Genomic DNA, 24,798 nt, shown 5'->3' with positions numbered 1-24,798 from the left:
CAAACATGTATGGCAAAGCTGGAAAACAAACTGGCTGATTGATAATCACATCTCCAAAGATGCAGGGACGAGTAAAAACTAAATCCAAGACAATTTGCACTCGCACGAACATGTCGCACACAGTAGCATCAGACAACAAAAGGCGTAGCGGTGGGCATAGTTCTGACATTGTTGGCACAATGGAAGGGGCGGCTCTTGGCTTCATCAACTTTGACTCCTATGTGCACCATAGTAAGGAGCCAGAGCCATGTGAAACAAGGACTAAATGATACTGAAAATTATAGAAAGGAAGAATTTTTTAATCATTATCCCTAAGTGTCATATCTCCATCCGATCAATATAGGCAAAAAATTACTATAATAGTAGAAATAAAGGAGAGGAAAAGACAAGACAAAGATGAATATAGATGCATTGCACATTAATAGGGTGGAAGAAATAAGAGCACAAGCACTAAGGTTAGTCTCAGTGGGATTTTTATGAGAGTTTTATTTACATTAAGGCCCGTTTGGCAGGGCTTCACTTCACTAGTGAAGCCATTTTTTTGGCTTCAGCTCCACGAACAGTTTCACCGGTGGAGCTGAAGCAGTTTTGGTAATCCGTTTGGCAAAATGGCTTCCCTGTGAGAGCATGTTTTTAGGGGCCTGGAGGAGGAGCCGGGAGAAGCCACTTTTTTTTGGCTCCATCCCATCCCAAATCACTGTGAGAGCATATTTTTAGGGGCTTCACAAGTGAAGCTATTTTACTTTACCCCATTTGGTAGAAAACGGCTCCAAACGGCTCCTGAAGCCGGTGGAGAAGCCCTGCCAAACGGGGCCTAAATAGGATGCCACATAGACATTTTTTATGATATGATAGTGTATTTAAGAAGAGAGAAGAAATGAGTTTCATCTAGATGAAATTTTCTTGGCACAATTACCAACTATCTATTAGTCATGGAATTAAATGCCTATAAAACTATAGAATAAAACTTTACATTGAGAGTGGGTGTTTCATTCAAGTTTCATTGTCTTGAAAAGAACGCTATGAAACTATACACTGAGACTGGCCTAATTAACACCATTAACTAGCTAATTAGGTGTATATTGTGTTGACCAACTAGGGTTCTGAGACAAGCAAATGAATAAGGGGATGAGAGTCCTCTGCCCTCATGCCCTTGGACACTATATATAGACAATGGTTAGTTACAAGTGGCCCCTGGTGGGGGTGGAATTCACATACCACTACACTAGTACCTATTGGACCTCTTCAAGGGAGAGTCTTGACCCATATACCATATGGGCTCCCTCAATAGTAGCCCCTCAGCTACTAGGTTATGGCTAGTACTACATGACCTAGTAGATGCTCATATAAGAAAAAACAATACAACTCGAACCTTGGTTGTGAGGATCGTCGTTCACAACCTATATGTGCATGCCTCACTAAAAACTCAATTCCAAAAATCCTATGGGAAAAAAGGACATGGAGAAAAGAGCACACGCACGACACAAGTCCATATATGTGCTAACTTCTGAGTCTTCTAGCTCCAAGTGCCTTAATGTTGATCTTCTCGGTGTCTTCATCTTTGGGCTTCGATGCCTTCTGCCGCTTCTATGACATGGTTCATCGGCTTCGCTCGAAGTGCAAATCTTTGCCTCTAGGACCTTTTGGCCGCACATATCTTTGTCTCTGAGGCCTTCTTAGTGTGTAGATCTTTGTCACTGAGACCTTCTTGTTAGAAGCTTCGCTTGATGACATATCTTCTCTTCGAAAATGGATATAGTTTTTGTAGTTGTAATCGATGTAGTCAAAGTATTAGTCATAGTCGAAGGTTGTTGTGAGGCCTCCAAATCTTCTCTCATGAGCGCTGGGCAAAATAACTCACCTTCTCGAGCGACTGGTCCTCTAGTATGCTCCCGAGCCCCTCTTGGCTGACGCTCGTGACTGAATCCTTAGTTGTGCTTGGTGTAGTGGACATAATCGCATTAGTTGAAGTAGATGTCTGGACCAAAGTTGTCGGTGAGCCCATCGAGCCAAATTGGTTAATGAAGGTGGAGTAGACCTTAGTTCCAAAGTAGTTGACATTGCCCTTGAGCTTAGTAGTAGAGGCAAGTTGTCGTAGGCGTTGATGCTATTGACGATCGCTACAACAAAAATAAACCATCAATTTCACCTGCATTTATCCTTAAAATCAATGACCAACATAGGTTTAGAGGCTTTAAACTAACAAATTCTACAAGTCTTGGTGATATTGGCATGCAGACTGATTTATCTAGAAAACGGACCAAAGTGGGCCATATTACGTCAAAAAATCAAGATGATCCGTGATGGAACCAATTCCACTGGCCTCACATCCACCATTAGAGACTTACCGCCAAAGATCAATGGTAGAGGAGACTAGAGGGGGTTGATTGACCCCCTTGGTCGGCCGACCAGTGGGTCCCCCTGTCAGCCCCTCCTCAAACATGGATCTTCCACCGACCTGGAGGATCAATCTTCACCATGCATTGAAGTTGGTTGGATTGGAGGGACAAGATGGAGCCATGCCATGGATTTATGGGCCCACAGGGTGCTAGGTGCCCCTATAAAAGGACCCCATACCCCTCTAGAAAGGCATTCCATTCCATCTAAGAGAGGAATAATCAAGACAATCAGAGAAGAGAAGAGCTCTTAGGACTTAGATTGTTAAAGTATAGCTTAGCTAAGTAAGATTCAAGTAGAGTTGGGCTATTGCTCAGGATTTTGGACTTCTCTGAAAACTTGGTATAGCCATTGTATCCCTTATATTTCACATTGAAAGGACCAAGGATGCCGCCTATAGTGGGGTGAATAGGCATTTCTAAAAAATCAATCCTTTAAAATACATAAACTATAGCAGAACTGACTAATTTATAAGAGCACAAGTACAATGGCAGCCCGCAAGCGGTCGCACTGTCATACTTGAGCCCATATAAACCTAGTAGTCCATCGAGTACCACGACGGGTCTCGATTAACCATCAATATACAACCAAGATCGTACATGATTCAACATACATGTCATATGTTACATAAAATTCACAAATATAGTTCATTCATCAGAGTACGAATTAAGGTTATTACAAACCAACTTCAGTAAATAGTAGTAGAAGCAAATTAAAGTTTGAAACTAACATCTGCCATCATAGTTCAAATACATAGTGCCAGTTTGTGATCAAACTCCCACAAAAGCATATAAGAAGGATTAATAAGAGATGACCAGGGCTCACTCCTCATCCACGGTGGGACAGAAGCAGTTCTTACAATAACCGTGATAAACTGTACCATCTGCAACAATAGGAATAAAACCCTAAGTACAAGAAGGTACTTAGCTAGACTTACCCGTCATAAACCAAAAATAATGTGACTCTAAGGATTATGCAAGGCTTTATAAGTGGAGGTAGCTTGACAACAATGTGCATATAAAGCGACTAACTCAATGGTACAATTATAATTCAGTCATCACGTTAATTATAGCTATTCATTTCTAGATTAGCAACTAACATGTGCCAAACATGTGGTATATCATTTAGTAGCATACAATAGTAACCATAGCTGGTGTAGTAATTCTATGTCCATCCGAACCATCACATTCCATAACATAATTACTACAATGTTGGGGCTAACCAAGTTTCTCACTATCCGGGAGAGATGGTGATTCGAATCGATTTCAACCAGCTGAGAATTTATTTCTAACACAAACCTAGGCAGACCAGATCAATGGTCACTTTTGGTATAACTCAGGTACACATTTCGCGAGTTCGCCTAGCGCCACACAATTAGGGATAACCAGCTGCTAGGACAATCAGGACTACCCTACCCTTGGGCTCATGGCTGGCTCCCCGCACATCCTTACTACCATCTAGAGTGCACACTCTAACAGATCAGGGCCTAGCCTAATTTGAGCTACTTGGCTTCACGGTCGAAATGAGTTATCCGGCCAGCTAAGTAAGAGGCATGCGTTCAATCTTGTTAGAAGTGTCAACAACGGTATGGTTTTTAATCGACATAGACAAAATCACCTAAGTCCACCTACACATAGACTCCGCCCGGCCTCCATTTTCATTACCTCATGGTTTTTTTTCATGATAGCAAATATAGCCAACCGTGCTTCGGTATCCATCTATATCTCGTAGGTGACAGGAAATTACCCGACTTCTATCAGTCTAAGCATGGCTAAGCATATATTCGATCCTAGACCTACACAGGGTTAAAGGTATATGTAACTAGACAATGTAGTTCTATGCATCAAGTGTTTTCAATCAATACTTATAACCTAATGCATCAAACATAAATGTCTCAAGTAATATTTTGTAAAACATGGAAGACTTAGAATGCTCCGGGGCTTGCCTTTGAGGAAAGAGGTTGACCGATGATCCAGGCACTCAGGGAGATCTTTGAGAGTCTGCTCTTCTTCTTCTAGAGCTACAGCCTGAGACGTCTCTGGCTGATCCTCTTCTGCTTCCTCATTGAACTCTAGGAGAGTTATCTCTTCGGACGATCCTATATGCATGAGCATAGAATAAGATATTACGAATGCATATATAATGACATGTATAATATGATATGATGTGATAAATGCATCCTCATAAGTGTTTTTGATAGCATTGCATCAAAGTAATAACAAGTTACATTTTATTTTACTGAGTAGGCGCATATCTTTTCTCTACTACTTAAGCAAACACTTATGTAAATCATTTTCTGGACTACAAGACATCAGCCACTTGTTTTGACCATAACTGAAGTTATACATATTAAAATAATATGTTTATGGACATTCTAGAAAGCTTATGAAATTGGCTACAACTTTCTTTTAATCATCTGAATGTGATTCAGTAGTTATCTAGGTCAAACAATTCAATCATTCAAATCTATACAGAGAGCAAGCATTTCTGACAGCAGACTTTTAACATCCATAATTCTTAAATCATAAGACCTATGACTATGAAAATTTAACACAAGGTAGATAAGTAAGTTATCTACAACTTTGTTATTAACAAGTTTTACAGAAAAGACCATTATCAGTATGAAATTATCAACTCCATTGAAACTATACATGCAACCATCTAGTTGAATTTATAAAGCAATAATTAACTAGTTGTATACAACCAATTGCTTTTAAGCCTTATTAATAATATCAATAGATCATATGTATCACAAGTACCCTAGAAAATATCATGGTCAAACATAACTAACTTATTTATATCCATTTATTATTTTCCTTAAATAATAAGGTGATTTAAAGGATAAATAATTCAAGTGCTTAATAAATTTCACTATATAAATTTCATGCCATTTGGATAAGTACAACTACCTCTAAAAAATGACAAGTTACATAGGCTAATTTTAGCAAAAATAGTTTAGCATAGTGAAAAGTGTCAAACAATAGATTTAATATTTTTTTCTACATTCCTCCAAGCATAAGAATACTGTGTAAAAATTTGCATGATCATATGTTATGTATTTTTATCTCAATTAATTTCACTAGAAACTAGCAATTAATTGGGATTAAATATGAAGACCATATTAAAAGTATGTTTACTATAGGTTTAATATTTTTCCTAGCTAGAGCATGCCAACAAAAGACCAGCAAAATTAGAATCATAATTTTATCACTTTTCTAGCTCAAGTTATGCAATTTACAAGATAGAAACCATTTAAAAAGCATTTATCTAGCTACATTTTATTATCCTAGAAAAATATTAGAAACAGTGCATCTTATATTTTTATCAAATACTACACTTCAAGATAAAACTAACAAAATTTGGTTCATCAAAATTAGACACTCCTAGCTTGAGATATGAATTTTTGAAACATGGATTCACATCTATGAAAGAAATAAAAATTCAAACTAAACCTAAATGCTAGACACACCTGACTCCAGTGAACCCAGAGGCTGACAGCGGGACCCCGAGTCAATCTGGCCCCACACGTCAGTCACACAAAGCAGAGCACGGTGATTGACCGACCACTACTCGTCGCCAGCGAGGTCACCAGTGGTGAGGTCACCACCGACGGCTTCGCCTCGATGTCCTGTATCGATGGGTGCACTTAGTTGGTCCAGAGACTCGCTGGAGTAAGCTCGATGATGGCCATAGCGGACAATGGAGGTCAGTGGCAGTACGTCGATCATCTTCAGCTATGGCACACTCAGGCGAGGGCGGCTACTCCATCCTGGTGACCTAGCGAAGCTACACGGTGTAGGTGAGGGCATAAGGTGGCGCCGTTGAGCTCAGCCACATGCATGGCCGTGCGATGGCGCATGGAGCATGGAGCACGGAGGTGCTCACACTGTTCTGGCTAAACGATGATGAAAGGTGGGTCTCTGTCTTGCCACTAACGAGGCCTAGGGTTACTCGACCTAAGGCACGTGAGAAAGGAGGGAGACGGTGAACCAACTCGACAGTGGCGAGCTCAAGCGCCACGGCGGCCATGGCGGGCGCACGCGGGGCGGTGACTCATTCCGGCGCCGTCACGTAGTAGCGTCATCCCTATCTCCGACCTAAGCTGCAAGACTCTAGCACGATGCTAGACCAAAGAAAATGAAGGCATGCAGTGCGGCGGAATGGCAGAGCCACGGTGAGCCATGAGCGCGGCGACGCTCTGGTGACAATGGTGGCTATGGCGAGGCGAAATGCGACCTTACCCTTGCTTGAATGGTGGTGCAAGCGGGTCGACAAGGTGGAAGAGGTGGTGGCAGAGCTATGAGCAAGTTGGATTGGATAGTGGTGCGGTGGCGGTTGTGTGCGAGCTCGATGGAGGTGCGACGGCGACGGCGACGCTGCGGTTCTGCACGGGCACGGCGAAGGTGAGGCATAGAGAGGGCGAGAGAGCGAGAGTGAATGAGCGCGGTGGGTGCATGGCACTTAAGGGCGCGCGTTGGCCTAACTGGCCGGGCCAACACCGACGTACAGCCGGCGTCTATAGCCGGTCGGCCACTACCGGGTGCGTGGGTGCGGTTCAGGCGCTTCCTTTCGTCGACTGACAGTGTGAATTGGTGATCCAATTACTCCTAATATGTTGCAAATTAGCAAAAACATCCTTAATAAAAGTTGTAGAGCTACATGAGATCTCCAACTTTGCTTTAGGAAGAATCCCTAAATTCTCAATAGTTTGAAATCTACAAAGCCCTAAAGTGCTGCACTTAAAACTGAAATCCTCGTTTGAGACAAAAAATTTAAGTACAAAACAACCCTTTGTTGAAACTTGTGAGTTGTTTTTAAGCATGCTATGCACTGAATTATACCTTAACCCAAAAATAAAAGTTGTTACCCTAGTCAAGTACTACAACTTTGCTTAAGGATGCACTACCATGCAAACACTCTATGCTATAGTTCAGCTTAGGTCAAATATACAACTTGAAAATGAAAGCCTACACTATAACCATGACTTAGAGGCCAAATGGGTCCAAGTCATGAATACATAAGTTGTTCCATGTGACATTCTAAACATGTTTATGGTACTCCTAAGGTCCCACAAATATTTTATACATTGGTCACATGTAAATCCTAGCATATGTAAGCATTAGCATATATATATGAATCAACATTTCATGTGACAAAGTATAAGAATGAGATAAAATTTCATATACTCATGTTCATGAATGCTTAGATGATGCTTATGCTCATGAAATGCAAGTGCAAATTGTGATGCTTAACACAGAGGTGTTACAGCCCCTCCCCCTTATAGAAATCTTGTCCCGAGATTTGAAAGACCTACCATTCTTTGTAAAAGCGTGATAAACCTCACGTAAGTAATCCTCCCATTCCCATGTGGAATCTTGTTCACTATGGTTATTCCACACCACCTTATAGAACTTAATGACCTTGCTCCGTGTTACTCTTTCCATTCCTGCTAGCACACAGATTGGTTTCGCTTCATACGTCAAATCCGATTGGAGCTTAATGTTGGTGGGTGCAATGGCTTCCTTAGGTATATGAAGACATCTTTTCAACTGAGAAACATGGAAGACATCTAATATAGCACTCATCTCTGGAGGAAGTTGTAACTTATAAGCGACATTTCCTTTCTGTTCAATAATCTTGTATGGCCCTACATATCTAGGCGCAAGCTTTCTTTTTACTCTAAACCTCTGTACTCCTTTTATGGGTGACACTTTTAAGTATACATAGTGTCGGTGCAGAAAGTGGCCAACACATAAATATTTATAGTTTTGCCGTACGTTGTGATCGAAGGTGGCCTAGCACTCAATGACATATGGTTTATACTAGTTCGGGCAACATGCCCTACATCTAGTTTGAGTCGGTCGATGACTTTATTCCTGAGCCCAGGTGCTCGAAGTTTGTAGTGGTGTTACAAACGAGAAGGAGAAACATAGGGGGTACAAGAGGTCTAGTCGGACTCTGGTCAGAGGGGCCAAGAGTGATGGGAGCTTTGCTATGCGCTATGTGTTCGAGCGTGTGCTTGTGGTTTGAACCTGGCGGTTCTGTTATTGTGAACTAGTGAACTGATCGATCTGAATGAACTTATCTGTTAAAAGAGAGTGCATCTCCTTTTATAGATGACGAGGATGACCTTACAAATGAGAGGGAGGGAGTATGTTCGCTGCTAAGTCTTGCTGCCCACGCCGGTGGGTATAAGATGATGGTAGGCACCCATAATACTGTTGAATATCAGATGCACGTGGGAGGTTGTGTCGTCTTCTTCAAGTATGGTAGATGTCGGTACCTGCTATACTGTTGATGTCGAGAGGCATGCAGGGGGTTTTACCATGTTTGCTTGGCACTGTAAATACCTGCGCCCACAACACTATTGATGCCTCAGAGTCACGTGGGGGGAGCCTTAGTGTATTTGTCTGGTATGGGAGTTGATGACGCCCACAACACCATAGGAAAAAATGTCGACACCTACAACACTGCTTGCGTTCTGTCACGCTAGGGAGGTCACAGGGTACTGTCCTGCAAGTGTACAGGGTACGGTCCTTGATATTTTGGTTGACTTGAGTGCGCTGCCTTACTTTCTTTCATCTGTTTCATGGTCCTTACCGAGTGGGCATCCCCGATCGGTTGATCCCAGTCGACTCTGATTGCGCCAGTCGGAGATGAGTCGTAGGTAGGGGTCCAACGCATTCCCAGTCAGAGAAGTGGGCCAGAGTCGAAAGTGGCATTTTGGCCAGGCCTTCCGGTCGGCGAGACCGTCCAGAGGTAGGCTGAAGACCATCCAGAGGCGCCATTCCTCCTCGGCCAGGCCTTCTGGTCAGAGATTGGATCGTCCTTCTAGCCTATCGTCTAGGTATTTGGGCCGGCCCATGAGGTGCGCGTTGCTCGCAATGTTGTCTGTTGGGCCGAGCTTTTGTTGGGAAGCCGGTCCATGAGGGACCCCGGGTTTATGAACCCGATAGGAGCCCTCGAGCCCCCAGGTGATTCGGGTAGAATCGTCTGGGAATTTTTGTCTTGACAGTGGGTGCGCGTGAGCGCACCCGCGGGTGTAGCCCCCGTGCCCCTAGGCGATTTGGGCAGAATCGTCTAAGGGGTTTTCGTGTTGCCAATGGGGGAAGTTTTCGTTTCGTCAGCGGGTCCACGTGAGCGCACCCGTGGGTGTAGCCCACGAGCCCCCGGGTGATTCGGGTAGAATCATCTGGGAGGTTTTGTTAGCGGGCGTGTGTGCATGCATTTTAGTCGAGACAGAGTTTTCAACCAAGGTGTCATGCGCAGCCGAGGCGATTTTTTAGGGATCCCCGCACAACCGAGGTAGTTAGTTTTAGGGATCAGGCGAGTCAATGCTCGTGGATCCTGGCCTCGTGGTAGCCCGCGTAGCCGAGGCAGTTAGTTTTAGGGATCGAGGGAGACAGAGCTCGTGGATCTTGGCCTCTGTGCAGCCCGCGTAGCCGAGGCAGTTAGTTTATGGATCATGCTAGATGGAGCTCATAGATCCTAGCCTTGGTGTAGACCATGCAGCTGAGGCAGTTAGTTTAGGGATCGGGCGAGACGGAGCTCGTGGATCCTGGCCTCGGTGCAACCTGCGTAGCCAAGGTAGATAGTTTAGGGATCGGGTGAGACAGAGCTCACGGATCCTAGCCTCGGTACAGCCCGTGCAGCCGAGGTAGTTAGTTTAGGGATCGGGCGAGTTGGAGCTCGTGGATCTTGGCCTCGGTGCAACCCGTGCAGCCGAGGTAGTTTAGTTTAGGGATCTTGAGCCCCCGAGCCCCATTGGGCTTGGTAGGGGTCGGTTTGAGTTTTGTGAGTTACCTCATCCTCGGTTTCTCACAACCAGAGGAGTTGAGCTTTGTCACTTGCCTCGATCGCTCAGGCTAGAGTGACGCGCTTGGTGAGCTCGCTAATGGGTATGATCGAGTGAAATCCGAGTTCGTCGTTCGTGATAGGGTCGGCATAGCCCTCTTGTGACATTCCACTGCTTCTTTACCTACAATCCAACAGATGCCTAGGTCGTTTCGGAGACCGACCCAGTTGGCCTGCTGGTCTCCCATCGATGGAGATTCTATGGGTTTGGCGAGAGGTTTAGGATCGAATGAGAAGGTTGAGATTACCCTATCTGCTTTGGGGTAGACTGGGCGAGGGACGCACGGGGCTCATCTGCGTTTTCTTCCCTAACTCTATTTGACGCGAGGCGGCCTCAAGCCCTTTGTGGGCCGACCTTCGAACCCTGATCGGTCGTTGCTCATGTTGAATGAGGCAACTACCGCTTCATGATGCAACACAGAGCATTATGATGCATTTCGCTGCACGTGCGATGCCTTAGTTCTGAGCCCCCGGGCAATTTGGGCCCGAATCATCTGGGGGGCGCGAGCGTATGGACTGAATGTATGAATGATTATATAAAGAAATTGTAACACCCTAGGTGTTTGGCTTCCACATAATTGCATTTTATTTCATAAACATGTGCATCATCTATGTCATCATGCCATTTGTCATTGAAACATGCATATGCAACATTCGCATATTCTGTCTGTTCATACTTTCTTGCTTATGAATGGTAGTAGTGCAAAATGTGAATGCAACATTAATTTCTCATACCTGGAAACATGGCACCATGGTAGGAATGTGGCAAGTTAAGCTTGCAACAAAAGTCATGCAACATATGAAACATTGCATTGCAACATATGAGTGAATTGCTAGTTTTAGTTGCTTTTATCACATGTGGTCCTTATAAGTGGTATAACAATTTTGTAAAGTGGTTGATCATGGTCTATTACACCTTAACTACACTTAGGTTACTTGTTGGGACATTGTTCATGTGGATCAAAATAACCAAAATGCCCTCAAGTGAAGGTTTGACTAGATTTGACCCTTGGATTGTCACTGTTTGACTGATTCAAAAGATCAACTTAGAAACCTTGCATGGCTTTACACTCTTTACAAAAGTTGTAGCTAATTTATTAAGAAACAAAAGTTGTTTTATGGCCAACTCATGAAAATGAGTGGAACATGGTCAAACATGGCCCACAAGTCAGGATTTCTTGCTGATTTCGTACTTAGAATTTTTCCTAAGTCTTTTTGTGTTTTGTAGTTTCGTGTACCCAACTGTTTCACCTTGTATCTCCCTAACAGAGCCAAACTAGCTTGAGCTCCTATAACAAGAGTTGCAGTTCACATATGGATGATCAACTTTGTTAACTATGGCATAGTCTGGATCGTCACGGATTAGGAGATAATCACCATTTAACCTGCGCTGTCAGTCATCGTCGATGAACTCTGAATCACCGTTTTCAGAAATCGGTCAGTGACCGTCATGGCTGACCGGTTCAGAAGTTGCTGGCTGCGTGGCGCCACTTGTCGCCGCTTGCCTGACCGTGCAGGCCACGTGCCATGGACGCCCTGGCACGGTCAGCCGCGTCTTGAAGCCACCCCGCGCCTGCCCGACCGAGTCGCCCGCCCCAGTTCGCATTTCTCGCCTCCCTCAGCGCAGCCCGAAGCCGCCCACCATTGCTGCCGGAACTTCGCCCTCGCCTAGCTACCGCGTCTTGGCAAAAACGCGTTGCCCAGCTTACCCAGAGCCCCGCCGTGATCCCCTCTCCCTTTTCCACCGTGCTAGCGAGTCAATCGTGCATCGGTAAGGGCCAATCGCCGACTTTTTCCCCCACCACCGCCTTGTCGGACCTCGCCGGAGTAGCGCTCCTCGCGTCCTCCCATTCCCTCCTCTGGCTCGCTTTAGGTCATAGGAGCACCACCGAAGCCCGTAGGGTCACCATTAGGGACCATGACGCCGTAGCGTCGTCGGAGTCGGCCCTGCCGTGGCCGTGTGCCGCCATTGCTCGTCGCCGACCCTGTAGCCGTGCCAAAAGCTTCAATCAAGGGCACGGCTAGATGCGCATTGCTGTAGTGAGCACCGTAGCGCCGTTGGTCTCACCGGTGAAGCCGCCGACGGCGAGTCCCGCCGTCGTCTTCTTCCTTCCCCTGCTTTTCTCTCTAACGCGCGGGTCCGCCTTGTCAGCCGCCGTGGCTGAGGCGGGAGCCCAGCGTGGGCCGCGCCGTTGTCTGGGCCACGCCAGCGCGCGCTTCACGGGCCGCCGTGTCCTTCAGGCCAGCCCAACCGTTGTAGATTGTTTTCTTATTTGTTTTGTTTTTATTATTTCACAGATTTGTATATAGATTCAAAAATAGGTATTTCCTAGTATATAGATCCAAATGTTATGGTTCTAATTTTGTTGTGTTCCTAGTATTGTCTAGTATTTAATAAAAATATTATATGAGCACATGTTTTAGAAATTCTGGATAAATTAAATAGGACTTTGAAATGTGTTTTTGGATATATGCAAACTTGTTTGAATTTTATCTTGAGTTTCTGTGGTCCAAAAATGATAAATTTTGTGGGTGATCTATTATTGCTCAGTAGAATCACTGGTTAAAATTTCAGAGCTAGTGCATGTATAGTTTTTAAGTTATAGAATTTCTTTTTATCAATGGATGAATTTCTTTTTATCACTGGAAATTCGATTTGGTTAACGTAAGTATCATGCTGTGATATTTACAATTGTTTTGTAGAGAATTTCATAAGCTTTCTAGAATGTCCTCATACAAGTCATTTGAAATTGTAGAACTCTGGTTGTGATTGAATTAAGTGACTACTTGTACGCATACGAAGCTTTAAATGTTAAATTATGTATACCTTTACTATTTCTAAGTTTATGGTAATATTCTTAGGTGTTAAGCATTTAACTGAAGATGAGCATCTTTACCGTAGGTTATGCAAGTTAGGTAAGTTGATCTTGTTCTTCAAGTTAAGTTTAGATACATGTTTTTAAGTGATTTGAATAGAGCTATTCTTAATCGGTAAATGAGTGTCCAGTGATGTTTCGTTGAACACTTACTGTGATTCATTCATCATGAGCATCATATCATTTTTTATGCATCCATGATATTTATCTTGTGCATCGGCATGCAATAGGTGTTCCGGAGGGAGTTACGCTTCTAGAATTTGAGCCAGTACTTCCAGAGGAGCAGCAGCAAGCTCAGGAGCAGGAGGTGCAGGCCCCTGAAGGAGTCAACGAAGAAGTTCTTGAGTGCCCCGATCACCAACCTTCATCTTTTCTGAAAGGCAAGCCCCGGAGAATTCTAAGATTCCTATGTTTTAAAAATGATTACTTGAGTATCTTTATTTATTGATGCATTAAGTGATAGGAATTGGATGCGAACACTTCTTGCATATATATATCTATTCCTTGGCCAGTATACGTACCCTGAATCCTATTTAGGTCCAGGAGCGAATCAAAGTTTAGCCATGCTTAGACTGGTAAGAGTCAGGTGATTTCCTGTCACCTGCATATTAGGAGAATGTCTGGTCACGGTTGGCTATAATTGCTATCGTGGAAAATAACCATGTGTTAATAATGAATTGTGACCGGGCGGGAGGTCGATAGAGAAGCAGCAAGGCAAGGAGGTCTTGGTTGTGGATCTATCCCTGTCTGTGTCGGTTAAGGACTGATTCGCTGTACATCCTTATGTCATGTTGAACGCATGCCTATCACTTAGTTGGCCGAATAACTCGTTCTGACCGCGAAGCCGAGTAGCTCAACTCAGGCCGGAAGACCGAGAAGTGAAAGTGCGTACCCTGGCGGTAGTAAGGATGTGCGGGGAGCTATTGGCGTAAGTCCGAGGTGAGATTGACCACCTGGCAGAGTGGACTCCCTGAGGGTGCGGCGCTGCTCGGAGCCACGATTCCTGAGATGTACTAAAGGTGACCTAAGGCTGCCTTTGCGAGGTATGCCTGGGTTTGTGTTAGGAATACCCCTCTAGCTGGATAGGAATCGATTCGAATCGCCGTCTCTCCCGGATAGTGAGAACTTGACTGAGCAGCGGCAACGTAGATGCACTTAATTGAACTTGATGGTTAAATCGATGATGATGATGATACAACATTATACTGGATATGGTTACTAATGTTTGGAGTTAATCAATTGCTTGCTCTAGTACAGGTGCTAATCTAGTTGATAGGTTAATATTGTTAACTTGCTGCTTACTCATAAAGCAAATTATGCTCTCGTATCACTAAAGCTTTTATGCAAAATGGTTGTTAAGCTAGATCCACCGATAAAGCCTTGCATAATCCTTGGTGTCATTTATTTCTGGTTTACGACGGGTAAGTCTAGCTGAGTACCTTCTCGTACTCAGGGTTTATTTCCCTTGTTGCAGATGACGTGCTATATAACGGCTACTGCAAGTATTGTCTCCACCCTGCGGGGGATGAAGACTAGATCATGGGCATGATCATCTATTTTATCTTATCTTACTGCTTTTGCTGGATATGACTATGGTACTGGCTTGTATTTGAACTAAGTGTGTGTGATGGTGTTAAACTACTTTGCTTCCGCTATTTGTGAACTCGTTTTGTAATAACTGTGTGTACTCTGATGTATGTGGTACTTATGAACTACTTGTGAAATGGATGTAACATGTGGCTTGTTATGTTGAATTACTGTGATCTTGGTTGTATGCAAGTTGGTTTGAAATCCTTTGTGGTTTCAGTTGACTACCGGGTTTATATGGGTTCAAGTATGATGGTTTGATCACTTCGGTGATTGCTTTTGTACTTGTGCTCTTATAAATTGATCGGTTCTATTATAGAAATAGTGGGGGTCGGTAATGTTACCTTGATGACTTGAGTGACGGGGTTTGAAGAGCGCCAATCGGAAATGTTCGACTGGGATCCATGCTCGTCGTTCGTGGCGGAGTCGGCATGGCCTACATGGGGCGTCCCTTTGCTCCTTACCTGTCTCTTAGCGTTTTCCTGAGCCGTTCGATCAACTTAGGAGGCCCAATGGTCTCTCCTAGCGGAGATCATGTTGTTTGGGTTTTTTCAAGTCCCACCCGGGAAGGTGGAGAGCCGCCTGCGCGTGGTGGCGCTTTGTTTTCATGTCCGGTCATGCGGTAGTGGTGGGCCATTCCCAAGCCACGTCCTGTCTGATCAGGCGTCGTTCCATTGGGCAGGGTGCGTCTCATCGGTCAGGGCGCATTCCATCGTATCCCATCTGCATTAAATGGGGAAGGGAGAGGGTTTTTTGCCCCCGTCGTTTTGCCTTTCCCCGATCGTCGCGCCTTTCCTAACTGCCATGCCCTTTTCTTTAAGTAGGAGAAGGGAGAGGGCTTTCGCCCCGTTCCTTCACCTATTCCTCATCCACCGTCTCTCCTCTTTCTTCCTTCTCGCTAAGAGCGTCTAAGTGCCACGACGGTTCCTAGGAGACAAAAGGGAGAGAGCGAGGGAGAGGAGAAAACTCACAAATCCATTTGCAAATCCAGAGCAAAATGTCGGGCTGAAGGTCATCCACTGTGAGGGAGTCGGTGCTGAAGGCCTTCGCTGTGAAGGGGTTTTCTGCCACCGAAGGATGTGGCGCACTGGAGGGCTCCCAGGAGGGAGGATTTCCCGCAACCTCGGCCCAGCGAGGTGGTTTCCTTCCTCGCCTTCCATGAGCGTGGGTTAGGATACCCCGCGCACTGGTTCCTACGTGGGCTCCTAATGAGTGGGGTCTGGGGTTGCAGCACCTCAATCCGACTAGGGTGCTGCATATCACTGGCTTCATCACCGTCTGCAAGGCCTTCCTCGGGATGGAGCCACACGTGGACTTCTTCCGGCGGCTGTTCTCTGGGTGAACTTTGTCGGTGGGGAATCCGCCCGAAGCCACGCCGGTGGGGGGCTTCACCCTATAGAAGAAACCGAGCGCGGAGGGCTCGTATCCCGCGTACCTCCCCTGCGACTCCAACCAGGGGTGGCATGACGAGTGGTTCTATATCAGGAACCCGGTGGAGGCGCCGTTCCCAGCGTTCACCGGTGAAAGGCCGGAGAGGCGGGAAAGTTGGTCGTGGGGCCCTTTCCGTCGGGAGAAGAAGAGGGTGGAGATCATTGAGGCGGAGCTCTAGAAGCTCGTGCGACGTGGCCTTGACGGGGTGCGTGTGTTCGACACCCTCTACCGTCATCGGGTTGCTCCATTGGCGGAGAGGGCGCGGCCGATGTGGAAGTACGGCAGCCCGACGGACCCCGATCGTGCGTCGCCGGAGGAGCTGCCGAACGTCGAGGTCTGGAGTCACCTCGACCGGGTGCTGCAGCTGAAGCCCAAAGAGAAGGTCGATGGAAAGCTCGGACCTCTCAACGCCTCGGTGGTGTCCAAACTGGTATGCTCCCCTCTCTTTACTCCGTGTTCTTTTCCCCTTTGCTTTCCTGCTTTTTTATTTTGAGTTGTCTGTTTTGTAGGGACTTGAAGCTTACAAGTCCCGGCCACACCTTCCAAAGGGGCCGGAGGGCGCGGCTCGGCATGTCGCCCAGAAGGAGGCGGTGGATGTCAAGAAGAAGAAGAAAGCCGAGGAGGCTCGGTGGAAGTATGAGAAGAAGAAGGAGATCGCACGTCGCGTGAAGGCCAGGGAAAATAGGAGCGACGTCGAGTCAGAGCTCGAGTCGGAGGACCATATGCCTTTTCGAAATCAATCATAAGGATTATTCCATTCATTTTCTTGTGGTGTAACTCATGGACAGTTTCATGCAGTATGATGACCCCTTCCAGGATGTTTCGTCCATGCATAAATGCCATTTGAGTTGGGCTAATAACTTTGTCCGCAATTAGGTTAATTCTTAGTGTTGCTACTTTGGTGAATATCTTGAAGCTCACGTTAAGTAGACAAATAGGTCGATATTGCTGGATGACATTTGCCTCCTGGACTTTAGGTAATAAGGTAATCACCTCAAAGTTAAGACTAAAAATTGGCAGCTCTCCTCTATGAAGATCATGGAACATTTGCATAAGGTCTCCCTTTATGGTTCCCCAGAATTTCGGATAGAATTCAGCAAGAAAGCCATCTAGGCCTGGTGTTTTGTTACGTTCCATATTGAAAACCGCAATCTTGACCTCCTCCGTGAAAGAGGTAGTCAAGAGGTCATTTTCATATTCAGATACCTGAGTAATATCCTCAGTCCGATCATCCAGACTAAACGGTCTCTCTTCAGGTTCACTAAACAGATCTTTATAGAAGTTCGTAATATATTCTTTTAGGTTTGCTTGCCCCTCAATTCTCCCATTGGCGTCATCCAGAGTAAAAATCCTCTTTTTCCTATGCTTGCCATTAGCAATCATTTGAAAGTATTTGGTGTTATTTTCTCCATATAAAATATCCTTAACCTTGGCACGCTGATAATATTTTATTTCCTCCTCTCTAAGTTGTTTGGTAAGGTGATCCTGGGACTGAGCAAGGAAGGTGCGCTCAGCCTCAGTCAAATCCCTTATCTAAGCTGCAGTATCGAGATCTGTGATTGTGGCTTGCAATCCGTCTTTTTGCTGCTTATAACTTCCATTTATGTTGGAAGCCCAGCCACGCAGATGCCGCCGCAAGGCGCTAAGCTTATTGTTCCACCGCTGCACTGAATTATTCCCTCTTACTGGCTTGTTCCATACTTCCACGACTCGGTCGAAGAAACCCTCATGTGTGAACCAGCTTAGCTCAAACCTAAAAGGCTTCGCTCCCCCCGAGTATGCGGGCTGTCCCAGTGTCCAGGAGAAGCGGTGTATGATCAGAAACCCCTCTGTCTAGAGCTTGAACTGCCACTAGAGGGTATTTGAATTCCCATTCCGTAGACATTAGAACTCTATCTAGTTTTTCATATGTTGGAATAGGTAATGAATCAGCCCAAGTGAATTGACGACCAGTCAGCTCGTTTTCCCTCAAGTCAAAGCTATCGATTACAACATTGAACAGAAACGGCCATCGATCATTAAATCTTGTGTTATTCTTTTCTCCGCTATGCCTTAGAATGTTAAAATCGCCTCCAAACAAGGTGGGCAACTGATTCTGTTGGCAAGCACGAACTACTTCAGCCAAGAAACTTGATTTAAAATCATCTTGAGCTGGACCATACACTGTCAAAATCCATCTAAATCTAAACTTATCAATTTTATTTGTTAAGTGAAACTTAACGTAAAATTCCCCTTCAACTATCACCGATAAGTCTAGCATAGTGGCATTAATCCCAAGGAGGATGCCACCTGATCGACCTTTCCAAGGAAGGCAATGCCAAACAAAGTCAGCATCTTCTGTGAGTCATGCCAAATTTGTTTTTGACATATCTTGTTTTCCTGTTTCCATTATTGCTATAAAGTCTAACTTGTGTTCTTTTGTTGCATCAGCAATGTATTTGAATTTAGCCAAGTCTGATAGACCTCTGCTATTCCAAAAGAAACCCTTCATTTTAAAACTTTTAATTTTTCCTTTTATCCTTCTTACTCTTTGAATTACGAGGACAGACCTTAAGATTACAAATCTTTGTGTCCAAGTCTTCCTCATCAAAGTCCACTTCGGAGACTTCCTGAATTAATTGTGATAGTAAATTGCCCGTGGATTCAGCGACATCATCATCACTATCTTCCTCCTGTGTGGCTATCCCAATATTAGTTTTACCTTTTTGGGTCAGCTGTAATTTCCTCCTATCAATTTCAATTCGTTTTAGCGCATTAATGGAAACATTTACACTACTAATGCAGCTCTCGCCTTGTTTAAACCCAACCCTTTGTAAATTTTCCGCGCATAAATCAGACGGCATGCCTACAAAAGAAATGGAAGAAGACGGGTTGGGGTTACCATTCAGTTGTAGTTGTGGGATGAAAGGCGATTGTGGCATCCCGCATTCAGTTGCCACCGTCTTGTTCCCCAGCGGACCGTCCAAGTTCCGCTTCGCGGCTCTCAACATGGCCTTGGACAACAAATTCTCATCAGCTGCATCGACACCATTAACCTGAGAATTATTAGCCCGAAGACTGCGACGAAAACCGTCCACAGAATAGAAATTCTCAGACCTAGCATCAGAATTATTTAAAATTGAAACATTACCGTCATTGCGAACATCTAATGTTGAAATCTTAGGTGCAGCCATCGCCTTCACCAGATCAACAGGCTTGTTCGCCCCTGTCTCCTCCTTAGGGCAACTCCAACCAAACTCCTACTTAAAGCCCTCGTCCTATTTTGAGAGCTCAAACTCATGAAAAAGCTCTCCAACCGAGCTCCTATTCAAACCCCGATGGATGAGGGACTCTCATTTCTCTCTCCTAATCCTCTAGATGTATGAGTCCCTCATCCTCTCCCCTATTCTTCCTTTCTCTCTTCTCATAAAGCTGACAAGTGAGATCAATAAACAGGGTCCATGTCAATACAGTGTAAAGTAGAAAAAATTTAGGAGATCGGTTGAAGTACGGTAAGAAATAAGGGATGAAATATAGACGAGGAACTCTCATTTAAAAGAATAGGAGGGCAAAATTTAAAAGTTTGGTCGGGAGTTAATTAGCCCAGCAAGCCCGACTTCCTTTTGTTTCTGAGCTGGCGCCTTAACTAGCCCAGGTACCGAGGAAGCATCCACCGGTACCACCAGCTCGCTCTGTGTCATTGCCAGAGCAGGCTGATTCAACTCCCGTGCATCAAAGTTTTCTAAAAAAGTGCTACAGTATCACATCAAATCTTATGATACGTATATGGAGTATTAAATATAGACGAAAAAAACTAATTACACAGTTTAGTTGAAAATCGCGAGATAAACGTTTTGAGCCTAATTAGTCCATGATTGAATATTAATTGTCAAATAAAAACGAAAGTGCTACAGTAACCAAATTCCCAAATTTCACCCAACTAAACCCAGCCAATAACAGCCTGGCGCTTATGCACTGTGCTAGAATGTGTCTCCATCATAGGAGAATGTGCAACCGAATCACTCACCAAAAAAGCTAGTTTTCTTCTATCTGGAAATGGAGCGGCGGGTAAAACCGATCCCAACTGCTGCGGAGCTGGACCCCCCCGCCGACCCAGGAGGTGTCGAAGGTCCAGGTTCCCTGACTTGCTTTTGTTTCTTTGCCAGATGACTGTCACCTTGCCCATCCGCAGGATAATAGGCCGGGCCATCGCCATCGTGGTCCATAGGATCATCGTCCTCTCCCAGAACAGGCACCACTGGAATAAAATTTTTGCTCTCTAGGGTGAAGGTAATGTCGTACCCAGATAGGCCAAAGACCGTATGAGGCTTTGCAGGTAGCAACTTCCTGTCCATGATTCCAACTCTAATGCGAATCACCCCCTTTTTCCTATAAGGCCCAGTTTAGTTCCCCAAAAATTTTGCAAAATTTTTCACATTCCCCGTCACATCGAATCTTTGGACGCATGCATGAAGCATTAAATATAAATAAAAAATAAAACTAATTACACAGTTTAGACGAAATCCACGAGACGAATCTTTTAAGCCTAATTAGATTATGATTGGACACTAATTGCCAAATAACAACGAAACTGCTACAGTGCTTCATTTTGCAAAATGAAGTCATCTAAACAAGGCCTAAGTAAGCATGTCCACCTCAAGGGTCTTCCCAATGGCTGTTCCCAGTGCCCAAAAACCAAGGTAGTGCCTCCATGCATGCGGCACTCCCGAGACATGAACCCATACCTCATCAAGCTGGTAAGCAGGTTCAACATCCCCATTTGTTTGGCATGCTGACACTAGCAGAGTAACGCCATGATTCTTCAGTTTGAACTCCACCTCAGACATCCTTTGAAGTTCATCTTCTGATGGGAAGGCAACTAAAAAGGAGTTCTCCTCATGAGGTAAAGCTTCCCAATTCCAATCTGCCCGGGAAAACCTCGCCAGCTCCTCCTGAACCACAGCAGCCGCAGGAGAACCCCCTGATACTGTCACCAATGCAGTTGGGATAATTCAAGATCATCCTGCTTCATATCAAATCAGGCATCCCATAAAAGCATAGACCATTCGTAGCATAACCGTACATGCTAGTAGTCGGCTTTGGTAATCTGAGAAGCGGGCATCTAATGGGCAAGTGGGTGTTCTTCTTATTGCAAATGTGACAATCCAGCTTTACCTTGCAAACATCTGCTAGATGCCCATTGGTCTTGCATCTGAAACAGTGTGGAGGTCTCGGCTTCTTCGCCTTGACTGCAGCTCCCTCAGATGGAGGCGCTGTCTGATTTACCTCGTCGACCCCATGTGCAGCAATCTGCTGATGCGGATGAGGAGGAACTTCATTAAACCTAGGCTGGTAGTGCGGCACATAACCTCCATGACCGGAGCCACGTCCAGGTCCTCTCCCTTGCTGGTAGGGAGGAGCCCGGTTATAGTGACGAGGCCTCCCACCTTGAGACAGGTCGTGGTTGCCGGGCGGACCTTGGCCATGCCCAGTGGTAGCTTGGCCGGCCGGTGGTGGAGCATGCCCACGCGAAGGCGCGCGGGGGAAGGCCCTGCCCGCGAGGCGGCGGGGCGTGGTTCTGCCGATTCGGAGCAGGAGGCCGAGCCGCCATCTCCGCGTAGGTAGGCCGATCGGCGACAGAGGATCGTGAATGCGAAATCGTCCGTGGTAGATTTTCCAGCGTTCGAGCCCTAGGACCGGTTCCTGAAGAACCCGTCCGAGCCAGACTATAGGCTCGAGCCTGCCTGACGAGGTGCAACCTGCGCTTTTCCGCGACGTCTGACTCCTGATGGATCGACCGCGCATGCAAGGGATCGGGCTGGACCGTTTCCACACGAGCAGAACTCGATGTGAAGTCTCCAGGCGGAAAGGCATGCAGCGCATGCAAGGGACTGGGCTGGACCGTTTCCACCCGAACAGAACTCGATTTGAAGTTCTTAGGCATAAACGCATCCAGCTTAATTTTAGGAAGATTTTGTTTTAGCTAAATACACAGGGAGCCCTTAAACTTGTGGCTCTGTGCCACTTAGATCGCATCCACGAACTCTCAAAATCAAAATCTAGCTCCCTAAACTTGTTAAGTCGTGCACTGCAGGTCGATATCCCTTCATGTGGGTGCTGACTAGGATAAAATTTATAAAAAACACCTCCAGTAATGCCCAGCTTATCCTCGGAGTCCAGCCAGAACAACGCCGCGCCCTCGGGGAGGAACGGGTGCCGCGGCGACAAGCAGCTGTCGGGCTGCAGGATGTACGTCGCGCCCATGGGCGTGTACAGCACCTTGTGCGTGTTGAGGCACGGGTGAGTGCGGACTGCGGAGCACGCCATTGAGGCGCAGCACAATGGCGTGGCCCGAGTAGCGGCCCGAGAAGGCCCTGTGCACGTCGCGGTGCATGGCCACGAACCGGATGTGCGCCTCGCGACGCCCAGACGCGGCTCCCGCCGGAGAACATGGAGGGCGCCCCGAACGTGACCACCGGGTGTAGCGCGTCGGCAGTCACCACGCCGCGCGCCAGCATCATCAGGCTGACGAGCACCGCAAGGCTGCCGCCGAGCGAGTGGCCCGTGAGCCTCGATCTCCGGCATCACCTGCTCGTAGATGCCCTTGGCCGCCTCGTAGATATGCCCGGTGCACCAGCACCCCCGTGCCCTCGAACTCGGTGGGCTCGAACAAGAGGTTGGCCTGCGACGACGCCAGCGAGTCGGAGCCTTGGATGCCGAGGCACCAGGTCCGCGCGTCCGCCTCATCGCAGAAGAACCACTCGCACGGCGACGACAACGGCAACCGCAGGTCGCGGGCCGCCTCCTGCCGCGCCTCGTCCTTGGCGGCCACCACCGCCGTCACCGTCGAGGCGGCCATGTCCGTGGCCACGCCCGAGTTGTAGAGCCTGCCCTGACGCGCCTGTTGCGGTGGCGGCCGCGCGCCGAATGAGAGTAGGCCCGCGCGCGCGGATGTAGGATGCGACAGCCACCTCGTAGGATAGGTGCGACCGGATGGGCCGGAGCGGCTGTGGGCCGGAGGCCTCCTCGTACGCCGGCGCAGTGCACGGCCACGTGGAGTCCGCGTCCAGCTTGGCGCGTATGATGCCGGCCTCCGCCTTCTCTAGAGACTGATCATTCATCTACTAAAACTAACAGGTTTTCTATCATGAAAATTTTCACTCGAATAATGAGCATCGAATAACGTCCCTGGTCGCCTAGACCTGCGGCAGGACGTCCAACCAGCGCCTCTGAGTCTCCCTGCTCGAGAGTCCGGCAACCGGAGTTGCAGCGCGCCAAGACGATCCGGTAGATCACCATAGTCTCCCTGACTACCGTCAGGAGATCGGCGAGGCTGCACGCGTTCAACCTTAGCTACGGGGCGTGAGTGATGCCGGCGGACCGCCTGGTGATGAGTTGCACGGCGCTGTACAAGGACTGCCTCCGCTCCGCGGCGTATGCGCTGGCCAGGGTGACCAACATGCCGGCATACGACGACCGCGTGGCTGACGATGTGAGCGCACTGCGTGTGTTCGTGGAGATGTGTCAGAGCCCCTTCGAGGTGCAGGAGATCACGTCACGGCTGGAGCAGGTGAACCGGGAGTCCGGGACTCGGATGATAAGCTGGGCATTGCTGGAGGTGTTTTTTATAAATTTTTATCAATGCAGTGCACGACTTAACAAGTAAAGTAAAGGGGTTAGATTTTGATTTTGAGAGTTTATGGACTTAGATGGTACATAGCTACAGGTTTAAGGACGGACGGTGTATTTAACTCATTTTTCTTTTTCGGCAGGGGACCTTTCAATGGACGAACTGCACATCCACGATGCGGAAGGACGCAGGAAGTTTGATTTCGTAGCATCTTCCGATCCGAATCAAGGCCAATAGCAGCGTTTCGTTGATCATCCACTCGAATCGATCTCGAGCTTGAACAACCACTGCTTTTGGGTTCGCAATTAATGGCGCATTGATCCAAAGAACCTTTACGTACCTGGCCAGACGAGCAGTTCGATGTTGATTCAAAGCCGGCGAGGATTGCTGTCTCAGTCCAACGAACGAGGCCTTGGCAAGATTGTCTTGTGAGGAGTTGGTGCCGGCGAGCGTCGAAGATTCCACAAGAGATGGATCCGTTGCCGCAGACTGAGCCGCCTCCGACGGACGGAAGGCCATAGTCAAACGGCGTTTGAATCTCGCCGCCTCCTCCTTAGAATGAATAACGACGGAATCCTCCGAGGCAGGCGGTGAAGACTGCCGGAGCTGATGTAGAAGTCCGCATCCGGCACCGAGCAAGAGCGGCGTCCACCTTCCAGACCCTGTTCACCATCTGTCACAAACACTGAAACTGCCCGTACCTGTTGCTCGGCCTGCACCAAAAGGAACGTCGGAGCTGCGGCGGGCGCCGAGCAGAACGTCGTCGGACTGGAGGGGGGGGGGGGGGGGGTCGCCAGAACTGCAGCGGGCGCTGGGCAGAAGGTTACCGGACTTGAGGAAGGAGCCGCCGGAGGGGATCCGACGGGATCTGGGGGCTTCGCTGGTGTGCCCGGCGAGTCACCCTCCTCCCTTGGAACTGTTTCACGTGCCAGCTCCTCTATTTTCATCTGCCCGCGTGATGATCCTGGCCCCGTTCCTTGACTTTATAATCCGTACTATTCAGCTTGTTTTTTCAGTCGAAATAATGTTTTTGTTTTTTTCAGC

General features: G+C 46.9%; 1 protein-coding gene and 1 pseudogene across 1 annotated transcript; both read right to left on the bottom strand.

Annotated features, from left to right (window-relative positions):
* Positions 1 to 3,062: 3,062 nt before the first annotated feature.
* On the bottom strand, positions 3,063 to 24,548 carry LOC136516192 (uncharacterized). The gene is made up of 5 exons (XM_066509555.1): positions 24,095 to 24,548; positions 19,276 to 19,556; positions 19,027 to 19,161; positions 4,343 to 4,495; positions 3,063 to 3,280 (listed from the first exon to the last, which is right to left on the bottom strand). The coding sequence occupies exons 2-5, from the start codon at positions 19,316 to 19,318 to the stop codon at positions 3,219 to 3,221; spliced, it is 393 nt and encodes a 130-aa protein (XP_066365652.1). The 5' UTR covers positions 19,319 to 19,556; positions 24,095 to 24,548; the 3' UTR covers positions 3,063 to 3,218.
* Positions 22,010 to 23,245, bottom strand: LOC136516093 (phospholipase A1 PLIP1, chloroplastic-like; annotated as a pseudogene).
* Positions 24,549 to 24,798: the final 250 nt, after the last annotated feature.

Source organism: Miscanthus floridulus, chromosome 17 (genome assembly GCF_019320115.1).
Source record: "Miscanthus floridulus cultivar M001 chromosome 17, ASM1932011v1, whole genome shotgun sequence".
NCBI lineage: Eukaryota > Viridiplantae > Streptophyta > Magnoliopsida > Poales > Poaceae > Miscanthus > Miscanthus floridulus.
This window is presented reverse-complemented; position numbering and strand designations above follow the sequence as displayed.